The sequence below is a fragment of the Copadichromis virginalis genome, linkage group LG20 (assembly GCF_057382275.1).
Source record: "Copadichromis virginalis isolate Kocher_CV1m ecotype Utaka linkage group LG20, C_Virginalis_male_GT1.1, whole genome shotgun sequence".
Classification (NCBI taxonomy): Eukaryota; Metazoa; Chordata; class Actinopteri; order Cichliformes; family Cichlidae; genus Copadichromis; species Copadichromis virginalis.
Window position 1 is genome coordinate 33,700,648 of NC_140637.1, and position 11,840 is coordinate 33,712,487.

Genomic DNA, 11,840 nt, shown 5'->3' on the forward strand with positions numbered 1-11,840 from the left:
TTTTAAGGAGCCATTGGCAACTCTACTAACTAACCTTATGAAAAAAAAGTTCACTATCAGTAACATCATAGCACCCACCCATGCTAGCTAGTACGCAGTACGAGTTATTGTAACTGACTGTAAAAAGTCAGCACAGCTAAAATAAACTCCACCTAAACTTGGTTTATATCTGACCCAGATAGACTGCAGGTCATAACTTCTTACCTGAAGTTCAGTTCACCTGACACTCGGACCGGCAGCCTCCTCGGGTCTCTCCTCCTGCCTCCCCTTTCCCTCATCCACCTGCTGGCTTCCACCACTTGCTAATGTTACTGAATCTGTGGAAGCTCCGCGATAGCCACCGCGAGAAGTAACGAATAACAACTCTATCTCAATCTCAGTAATGATTAAGGAGTTCCTGATTTTGGCATAATAACTAGTTACCGTGCTCTTTACAACAATAATAACCTAGTTACTGTAACACGTTACTTAATGACGCGTTAGTCACTACACTGCATATGAGATTTCAATCTGAAAAAATGTCCAATAAAAGAATAGCTATCAAATGCTCACTCACTGCTTTGATGCAGCATTCATGTTTGTTTCCCTCTTCAGGCGCATGTTAAACTCAGACTGGTTAAATATGTTTTAACAGGAAGTTGCAACTGTTTCAGACAAATGAGGAGTGTAGAGGTGCTGTGGTGTTTGGAGGAGGGACTCCTTCAGTTAGAGAAGTGAGGCGTCATAAGTTCCTGGTTTCCAGTGAAGAAGAAGAGAGGCAGCAGTGAACCATCAGAGCCTCATCATGAAAGTCCGTCACACTCTGATCTGCTGCTTCTTCCTTTGTGAGTACATTCACTTGTTCTTTCTGTCACTCTCCTTCTTCAACATGTTTCTGTTGTTAAACATGATGATCAGAGTCAGCTATGAGTCACTTTCATGGACGCTTCTTCCATTCAAACTGCTTTTATTCATGATTTCATGGATGTGTTTGTGGCCATTATGGACAGAAGAAACCATCACAGTGAGACATTCATGGACATGTTGCTGCTCACTTTGGCTTTAGGATTCGTCCTTTCAAAGATGGTTTCTTACAAGTGTTTGTTACGTCCTCAAAATAACCTGTAACATCAAAGTAAAAACTCCACCTGATACTTTCAGTTATTATTTGAAAATACAAACTTGTTGATCAAGTCAATGAATTTTTCTTTGAAAGACAAAAACACATTTTGTTGCTTTTACTGTTACATGTTCATGTTTCTTCACTGTGACTATTCACAGTTCACTCCCACAGTGCATATAGATTTGACAAAATGCCATCACTTCCTGCAGACAAATATAAACCTGTGAGAGACGTGAGTGAAATCTGTCAGCATCTTCAAACCCAGAGTTGTGTGAAAAGTTATTTGCTAATTCTTCCTGTTTGTCCTGTTGGAGCTGAACAGAAATACGACTGCACAGAGTTTAAATGCTGGAATGAACTGAAATCATTCACATAAAGTAACTGACTCACATCAGCTGCTGAGTTTGGCTTCAGAGCTTTGAAATAGAGTCATAAATTACTCAATAACATGTCGTTCATTGCAAGTATTTGTTACGTCCTCAAAGAAAAAAAAAAACGAAGTGTCTTGGCCAAGGACACAACGACTGAGACTGTCCAAGCCGGGGCTCGAACCGGCAACCTTCAGATTACAAGGTGAACGCCCAACTCTTGAGCCACGATCACCCTCAGTAAAACAAAGTTACAACAAATAAAAACGTCATCACTGTTTTTGTTGTTGCTTCATGAACTTTGACACCAGCAGTACATTTAAACTAAATGATGACATCACTTCCTGTGGATGAAACACATGAAAAACTTGCATGTTGAGCTGTTGCTTCAATCTCTCAACATATAATTACTACAAGTACCACACAGAGGAGTTATGAGTCATTTACATGTCATGTTTTGTTCATCTTCATCTTTTATTGTCATTTTATTCATGCATAGGAAACATGTTCAGATATATTTTGAGTCGTGTCGACTGGAAGAAGATTTTCCACCACTTTAGACAATAAAATGTATTTGACATGAATCATTGTTGTTATTCAGACTTTAGTCTCAGTGTGTCTGTGTGTGAATGTTGTGATCAGACTGCAGCTTCTTACAGGAAGTACAAACAGTAACTGTTGATGGTTCATGTTTCCAACAGCTCTGCAGGATGGAAACCCTGAAGTCACCGATGCTCAGATTCTTCACTATGGAGTCATTGGAGGAGATTTGAAAGCTGGATTTGCCTTTAATTCTGCAGGAACATGGAAGATGTTCTGCAGAGAAGAATGTGAAGGAGAAAACATTCTCATTAATACAACTGATGTCAGAGCTCAAACAGGCAGATACAGCATTGAATATGAATGGACTGGTTCTCATGTTTTATATGTGAGCATCTCAAAGCTGACTGAGTCTGACTCTGGACAGTACAGCTGTGGTTTGGGTGGATCTTCATCATCAGCTTCACTCACACAGTTTGTGATCGTTGTTGCTGAAGGTGAGTTTCTGTTTCAGCTGTGGAAATGTTTAGTTTCTGTTCCTGAAGCAAAGTTTGAGTTTCACTGACAGCTGCTGACAGTTTAAAGAAGCTGAAGTTTGTTCTTCTGTCAACTGTTGGTTACATTTGGACTCCTCTAAGTAACCGATGAACTGCAGCTGGGACACGAGTGTGTGTGAATATTAGTGAGTGTGTCAGCTGATAATGATGTGAATGAAATGTTGATGTCAGAACAGACGCTGATGAATGAAAGAAGATTTTCTGATGTAACTTTGATTTTCTTTGATGAGTTTTTGCTTCTGTGTCGTCGGTTTGATCTTTCCAAGAGTTCCCCTCACAGCAAAATGGATTCTTCCTCAATGAATGTGTGAAAATCACATTCAATACACAAACGTCCATCCAGACTTTAAATGTACTTAAAACCATGAAGGGTTCACAGTTTAGAGTCTATACTTGTCATAAAAGCTGGTTTAAGAGTGAAGCGAGCAGTTTCAAGATGGCGCCGGTGTGCATGGCAGGCCGTCTTCGACTTCGACTGCGCCTTGGCGTAGCACTCCTTGTTGTTTTATCTTTGGTTTTATGTTCACTAGGTGACTGTACGCTAATTACTTATGACAGAGACACGCTCCTGAATCTTCGGTTTTCCTATCCCCAACGACTGGACCTCTGTGGGACCTTGGGCGATGCAATCCCCTTGATGCCCGTTTCCCCCACCAGTGTGACCTACTTACCTTTTTCCACTCTGCGTAAGAAATGCTTCAGGAAACGGGGTAGAAGGAGTGGCGTTCGCGTCCGCTTCAAGGCTTATCTTAGAGCCATGGCTACGGATTACCCTTTTACAAGCCGTGAGCTTTCACGTTTCATCCACTATTCCAGGAGCCGCTCCGCGGCTAAACTGTTGAGTCATCGTTGGATCTGCCTTGCTGGCCTTCAAACCTACCCTGCCCGCCCAGTGGCTTGCCTCCCTATTCGGTCCTGGATAACGTCGCTCGGTTGTGGTGTTCAACATAACAACCTCAGCACTCTGCGACGGGCCACCGCTAATGATCTAGCTCCTCGGACTCGGATGGCTTTATTTAACGTCAGGTCTCTCTCGAATAAGGCTTTTCTCTTAAATGACTTTTTCCTCACCACGGGACTGGACGTTCTATTTCTGACGGAGACGTGGACTTCTCCGGGTGAGTTCATCCCCTTCTCTGAGCTTCTCCCTCCTGATTGTGCTTTTTTTAGCTCACCAAGGCTCACTGGCAGAGGTGGCGGCTTAGCCTCGGTTTTTAAAAACAAACATGAAGCTCGGCTGCTACCCTCCCCCATCTACTCTAGCTTTGAAGCTCAGTTATTGGAGTTGACTGGCTCTCGGACTACTCTGTGTGTTGTGGTTTATCGTCCGCCTAAATACCACAAGATGTTTATTTCTTAATTTGCTGACTTTTTGGGATCCATTCTTTTTAAATATGGCTTTGTTATTATTTCTGGTGATTTTAATATACATGTCTGCTGTATGGATGACCAATTGGTCAAAGATTTTCTTGCATTGACTGACTCTTTTAATCTTACTCAGTGGGTGAATGAACCAACCCATGTTAAAGGCCATACCCTTGATTTGGTCTTTACATATGGTGTGGATATATGCATTAAGGATATTAGAAATACTGGTCTTTCTGACCACTCCCCGGTTATCTTCGATGTTGACCTAGGTAATATTGGATTACACCTTGAGGCTCCTCTTTGCCCTATGCGTACTGTTAATGCTGATACTGTGGTGAATTTCTCTGCTTCTTTTGTGAATTCTGCATCTATTACGTCAGATTGTCTTACCCCTCATACGGTTGAGAATTTTGCCAATACCCTGTTAACTACATGTTCCTCCATCCTCGACATTGTTGCACCTGTTAAAATGAAGCGCCCCAGAACTTATTCACAATGCTGGTTAAGTGACTCTGTTCGCGCTCTACGACGTGTGTGTCGGCGTGATGAGAGGAGGTGGAGGAAAGATAAACTCCAGGCATCTTACGACATCCTACGTATTAGCCGCTTGAAGTTTCAAACTGCTGCCAAAATGGCTAAAGCAGCTTTTCTTTCAAAAATTATCTCTACCAATAGTAACAATCCTCGAATTTTATTTAAAATGTTTAACTCTGTGGTCAACCCCTGCCCCACTATGCCACTGCCGTGCTCCCCGGTTCTTTGCGAACAATTTTTAAATTATTTTTTAGATAAAGTCTCATCTCTTAAATCTGCTCTTCCTTTAATGACAGGCCCTGCGTTTACCCCTGACTGTTCCTCTTCCTTCTATCAGTTTGAACCCGTTTCACTCCCTACTCTAAAGCGTCTAGTTGAACAACTGAACAATACTAATCCCGTATATGATGTTCTTCCATCTCGTATAGTTAAGGACTGTTTCAGTGCAATTGGACCTAGTATATTGTCCCTTTTGAACTCTTCTTTGCTCTCTGGTTGCGTACCATCAGCCTTTAAACATGCTATAATTCAGCCTGTTCTTAAAAAAAGGAACCTCGATTATAATGATTATGCGAACTATAGGCCGATTTCAAAGCTTCCGTTCTTGGCCAAACTTCCTGAGAAGATAGTTTTGCTTCAACTCCAGGCCTACCTGGATGAGAATAGCATTAATGATAAATTCCAATCGGCCTTCAAACCACATCATAGCACTGAGTCAGCACTGCTCCGAGTTCTTAATGACCTTCTAATAATGGCCGATAATGGACGCTCCTCGGTCCTAGTGCTATTGGATCTATCGTCGGCATTTGATATGGTTGATCATAACATCCTATTGGCGAGACTTGAGCACACTGTAGACATCAAGGGTGCTGCTCTGGATTGGTTTAAATCATACCTCTCCAATCGGCTCTCCTCGGTTCACTTGGCCACTTCCTCTTCCTCCGCTGTACCTGTTTGCTGTGGTGTCCCTCAGGGATCTGTGTTAGGCCCTACTCTGTTCTCATTGTACATGCTTCCTTTAAGCGCTATCTTTGAGAAATATCACATCGCTTTTCATTATTATGCCGATGACATTCAGATCTACTTTGAGTTAAATGATGACCTAGCTTTGTCCTTGAATTGTTTTCGAGAGTGCATGCGTGAGGTCAAGCAATGGCTCCTGGCAAATACTCTTATCCTCAATGATAAGAAAACTGAAATTGTGGTTTTTGGCAGTAACGTTCTCCGTGCCAAACTTCGTGATGCTTTTGGTTTTCTCACTAGTTCCTTTTCCGACACTGTTAGGAATCTGGGCGTGTTACCTGACAGCTCTTTTAAACTTGATAAACAAGTGTCTGCTGTTGTTAGATCCAGTTTTTACCAACTCCGCCTTATTTCTAAGGCCAGGCAGTATATCCCGCATAAAGACCTGGAAAAGCTCATCCATGCCTTTGTAACTTCGAGGCTGGATTACTGCAATTCACTCTACTTTGGTCTCCACTCTGCCCTCCTTCATAGATTACAGACAGTCCAAAATGCTGCTGCACGCATTCTAACCAAAACTAGGAAGTTTGCCCACATTACTCCCGTCCTAGCTGATTTGCATTGGTTGCCTGTGAAATACCGTATCCAATTTAAAATTCTGCTGTTTACTTTTAAAATCACTAACAACACAGCACCGAGCTATCTTAAGGAACTCCTAAGCTCATATGTTCCTGCTAGGGCTTTAAGATCATCCTCACAGTTACTGCTGGTGCAGCCTAGATCTCGGATGAAGTCTAGAGGTGATCGAGCGTTTGCTCTGGCTGCACCAGAGTTGTGGAACAACCTTCCGATTGGCATCTGGGCGTCTGACTCTATTCAATCTTTTAAATCACGGCTTAAAGCGTATTTGTTTAATCTTGCTTTTTCTACCGGTTAAATGCTGGCCTTGTTTGCAGTGAGTTATTCTATTAATTTTCCTATCATGCTTTTATTTGCGCTGTGCATGTCATATCGCCATTGTGTTTTGATGGCATAGTTATATTGTGCTATAGTTATGTGCTATAGTTATACTTTTTTCTATTGGTGGCTTTTTCCTGTGAACATAATTTTACACTTTTATTTTTTGTTTTTATGACTTTGATTATACTTGTGTTAATTTGTTTTATGTTAAGCACTTTGGCATGCCGTTGGTTTTTAAATGTGCTCTATAAATAAAGATTGTTGTTGTTGTTGTTTTCATGAATCCAATCAGTCTGATGATGAAGCCGTTTAAATCTCACTTAGTCCAACAGTTCCTCTGTCAGACTGGTTGAACTGGGCAGCTGCCAGTGTAACTGTGGATCAAACTGGAGTTACTCTGATCAGACTGCATCATCTTCAGCACTGATAGTAACTATTGATTGTTTGTCTCTTTAACAGCACTGCTGGATGGAAACAATGATCAGCTGAATCACTTCGATAAAGAAACTGGAAGCTCTCTCACAGTCGGATGTTCCTTTAAACTACCTGGAAACAGAGCGTTCTTCTGCAGGGGAAAATGTGGACGAGGCGACCTTCTTGTTGACACAAATGATGTCAAAGCTCAGAGCGACAGATACAACATTAGATATGATTCAGGAGTTCTGTATGTGAGCATCACACAGCTGACCAAGTCTGACTCAGGACGGTACAGATGTTCACTGAGTGGATCTTCCAGCAGTTCATCCAGAGACTTTGAGGTCACTGTCACAGACGGTGAGTTTTTACTGACATTAATCAAATGTTGTCAGAGTGGAGCTGTTCAGCTGTTCCTTATTTCCTGTCATATATCTGCTGTTCCAGTGGTGGATGTTCATGTTGAACACGAGCAAAGTTTCTAATAATGAGCTCAGTGTCTGTACAGTGATCCCTGTGAGCCAACAGCTCAGGCTGCTCTCAGCACTCAGTTTATCTCAACATAGAAACAGAATTATTTAGAAACAAGATTATTTAGAAGTGTGAACTTTGTAAAGTTACTGTGATGGAGAGCAGGAATCAGAGTGTGGAGCTGGAAATGAACAGGTGACCATTAATGTCCCTAAATGTCTTTATTGTTTCCAAGAACCTGACATTTCAACATACATTCATATTTTATTTCATTGTTAAACTATTTTAGTGCATTTTTTTAATCTAACACTAAATTTGCCAAACTGTTTTTTTCTCAGTCAGTGGATCCATTTAAGGCTCGTTTGATTTCTCAGCTGATTTTTGAATCTTTGTGTTTTTCTTCTTCACAGCTCCAAACATTTATAAGTCAAACTTTCCTCTCTGCTCTTGTTCAGCAGCTGGACCATCAGCCACAACTACAGGAAGCTGCACACCTTCATTAACTTTGACTGGAAGCACTGAGCAGCCTGAAAGAGCAGCATCTGCAGGTACATCCATCTATGAGAGAAGACAGTATGTTTTTAATCAGCCTGTCCTGTGTGGCAGCTTTTCTAATCAGAAGTATGATGTGAGTGTGACGTTGTGCCAAACTCGTTTTCTTTTTCTAAATTCTCTGTGAGCTCCTCTTGTTCATGTAGAACTTTTATCTGTTTGTTTATTCGTTTCACGTCTGTTATTTCACTACATGTGCAACTCATCAATCAATAAATCCATGTAAAACCAGCTTGTTCTGCTGTCACAGGTGTGCTGCTGTATGTAATCATCTCTCTGCTCATCATCATCATCCTCTCATCACTGACTGTTCTAATAATCTGCATCAAGAGGAAGAGCAGCAGAGGTAAGACAACAGAGACACAGAAACACACAGAACGTCTCGTTTCTAACCAAAAACTCTTTTTTCACTTCACTTGAAGTCTGTTCAAACAGCTGCAGTCAAACATCAAAATATTTCATCCTGCTTGTCCACTTTGGGCTCTAAGAGGAGAGTGGAGTGACTTGTAGAGATGATGTTAAACACTGGAAGTAACTGAATCCTAAACTGTGTCACACATGAACTCTGGACACTGTCAGCAGGATCAGATCCAGATGTTCTCTGCTTCAGACGTGTGAAGTAAAAACAGGAAAAATATATGAAAACTGTAAAATAGTATAATTATTGTGGATCACTTCTTCAGTACACAGGAGGAGACTCGAGCAAATGTGAGTCTTTGATTCTGAAGGCAAAGTCTAAAATGAAGCCTAATAAAGTCCAACTAAGCAGGATGAAAGAACAGGAGGGGCAGCAGTGATCTTCAGCCTCACGTGCACTTTGAATGATTGTTCCCTCTAACAGAGGAACATCCTTTGTTTGTTCCACAGGGTTGAGGACCAGAGGAAACTCAGAGGGCACAAACATGGAGGTGACTTTCTTTCTCTTTGGTTCCTCTCACTGTTGACAGACTGCTACTGTAACAAAGAAATAAAGCAGTCACAGTGTGATGGTTCAGTTTGTAGACTGTTCCAGAAATTACAGTCCAAGAAGGTGAATTCAAACAGGTAGGTGACAAAAATGGCCGCCCAGACGGAGACTCCAACAACAAACAGAGACACTGTTGTCTGAGAGGTTCAACGAGGCAACGTGGAGATATTTACCAGCACAAATGATTTAACCAAGTCAGAGTCTCTTCTTTTTATGTGAAGAAGACAGTTTGTCTCTGTTTCAGGACGTCCACTACGAGAACTGTACTCCAGGTTCTACACGTGAAGACTCGATCTACCAGAGCCTCGATCCAGCCGGCAGGGACCAGGACCAGACATACTCTACACTCACACATCACACATGAGACTCTCTGGATTCACACCTGGGTTTGTTTCAGTGCCTCAGGTTTAAAGTTTGAACACAAACCCTGAAAACTGTAAATATTGACTCACTTCAGAGTCAGCTTCAAGTGGCTGTTAGAGGAACTGCAGCTGCTGGAACGTCTGCAGGAGGAACCAGCCCCACCAGCCCCCATCATCCTACACGAGTGCCCCGTGGACACTGTGAAGTCTTTCTGCTGCAGTGTGTCATCCATTTGTCTGAGAAGGTGTCTGCAGTCTTCCTTCTCTCCAACACCTCGACACCTCCAGGACCCCGAGACTGACACGAAAAATGTCTTCTGACCCCTCCCACCCTGGACAGAAACAGTCGCTCCCCTCAGTATCATGAAACTGCCAATATTATGTACATGTTATTAAAAACAACAAAACACATTACCTTCCCTGATCAGTCTGTTTTTTGTACACTAAGAAAAATAATTAAATGTTACAGATTTCATATTTTACTCAACCCTAAACAGAGACAACTTTGAATTCTTCTATTTTATTTGAGCGTTTTAAGTGAATCCATTGCATTAAATGTTCATTTGGAATCACTTGATGGATCTGCATCAGACGTAACTGAAGTTAATCAGCTGGTTAGCCACACAGAGCTAACAGCAAACCATATAAAACCTTAGCATACGCAGCAGCTACAAGGATGGTGTTCTTATTCTATTATTATTACAGTGGTTGAAACATCATAAGTCTGCCTTCACTTTGTAATCCACATCAGTCCTGCTGCAAATCCCACATTTCCACAGCGTTCCTGTGACTTTTGGTGTTCTTTAGGTCAGCACTATGTTGGTGTTTGTATTGAATCAGATTATTTGTATGGAACAGACTTTGGTGTCACACCAGTTTGTACTACAGGATGGAGTAGGGAGCTGATGTGGGGTCCAGTCTGTGAAAGAACAGCTGTTCCAGTTACCCTAACTTACAACAACAACACAAGCAGTGGATGTGATGAGCACGTCACCTACTGAACTGCAAACGGAGGAATTTCTGTGGATCATTTTTGTTAACTGCTTATTCAGCTGAGGGTCACAGGGGTGGAGTCTGTCCCAGCTGTCACAGGGAGAGAGGCGGGTCCACCTGCACAGGTCGCAAGTCAGAAAGGACAGAAACCACACTCTCTCATATACACACCTATATGTTTTGGGCACAACCTGACAACCGTCTCATTGGACCGTGGGAGAGCACATGAATGTCACAGAAAGACCCCAGCTGACCAAGACCCTTGAACCTGGAGACTTTAATCTGGGCAGCAGTGCCTGACATCACCTCACCGCCCCGACGTCAGGCTCTAATCTTGTGTTTGTGTTTTACTCCAGGGCAGCTGCCGTGACACCGTCACCTGGAGGAGTTTTAGTTTAGAACTCCTGTTATCAGATACATGGATATAAAGTCTTTACTTTTTATGTGTCTTTATGCAATACACGTGGATTCTGTCAACTCAGTATTAATATTCAAGTCAAGCCAGCTTCATTTGAACAGCACATTTTAAAAATAATTACTCCATTACTAAAATAATCAATAGCTGCAGCCCTACAGCTGTCCCCACCTGAGGAACTGGCGCGGGTGCAGGGGCGGGCCGGGCCCTGGTCGCTCTCACCCCGGGAACAGGGATGGGTGAAGGAGCAGGTTCAGGAGAAGCCCCAGGAACTGGAGGATAGACTGTGCTGGGGTGAAGCTGCAGAACAGGAGGGCCAATCTGAGCCATACTTGGGAGTGATAACTGCTATTAACAGCCATTGGATAGAGTGATAACCATGGTGGGTCTAGTCAGTATAATCAGCAGTAAATGAGTGTGTGGGTGAAGAAATGCTGCACACAGTGCTGTTTGATTCAAGAACCCAAAGCAAAACTCAAAAAGTGTCTCAGGGAGGGGAACCAGCCAGATGTTGTCAGTGTCACTGATGGAAATCCAGCTGCACTAACCCTCCAGTACATGAGACCTGCCACACAAACAGGCCTACAGAAAGACAGGGTGGAGTGATTCAGCACACAGTACACAGGCGGCTGCTGGCTGCAGACAGGCTCATTACATACAGAGACGTTCTCTTCACACTGATGCAAATAAAAGAAATTATATGACAGATTTTACAGATGTATTTAGCAGTCAGTCAGCACTTTGAGGTTTTTGATTCCATAATAGTTGTTGTGAAATCAGAGTAAGAACAGTGGGCTGGACCTGTCTGGGAACTTTGTCTCACACTGAGAAAGAGCTCCATCGTCATACATTAGTCTGAAGGTAACAATGTTGAGAAATGCGAGAGCTTGTAGAATATTTCGAATGAGTTTGATTTGTTCCTTCATCCTGTTGATTTATAAAATTCATAACATGTGTGCTTAAACAACATTAAACTGTAGGTCTCCTGTCATGATCAGTTCAGTTATAATCATACTGAAATACGATTGAAACGTTTTTTTACCATGAAACATGAACCTGGGACAGTCGCCTACAAACACCAAGCAGGTAGTCCTCTGATTACATCAAACAGGAAACAGGCCGTCTGCTTTTAGGGAAAGAAAATCTGAGCGCACAAACAACAGGAGGCGTTCATTTCTAGAGGCAGTCGTAACTTAAACACTTTTCAGTGTATCTGTATTTTTAGCATGATTCAGATAACCTGGTCACAATTTGCTGGCTCCTAATTATGGCCA

At 42.3% G+C, this 11,840-nt stretch overlaps 1 protein-coding gene across 3 annotated transcripts; it reads left to right on the plus strand.

The window, feature by feature from the left end:
* Positions 1–736: 736 nt before the first annotated feature.
* LOC146685252 (polymeric immunoglobulin receptor-like) lies at positions 737–9,555 on the plus strand. Of its 3 annotated transcripts, XM_085442961.1 has the most exons (7): positions 737–824; positions 2,172–2,507; positions 6,852–7,166; positions 7,733–7,825; positions 8,080–8,175; positions 8,697–8,737; positions 9,041–9,555. In XM_085442961.1, the coding sequence occupies exons 1-7, from the start codon at positions 785–787 to the stop codon at positions 9,158–9,160; spliced, it is 1,041 nt and encodes a 346-aa protein (XP_085299087.1). In that variant the 5' UTR covers positions 737–784; the 3' UTR covers positions 9,161–9,555. The 3 variants fall into 3 exon arrangements, with proteins under 3 accessions (XP_085299087.1, XP_085299085.1, XP_085299086.1); XM_085442959.1 differs by lacking the exons at positions 737–824; positions 2,172–2,507 and adding an exon at positions 3,148–3,685; XM_085442960.1 differs by lacking the exons at positions 737–824; positions 2,172–2,507 and adding an exon at positions 3,148–3,685 and having other exon boundaries at positions 7,736–7,825.
* Positions 9,556–11,840: the final 2,285 nt, after the last annotated feature.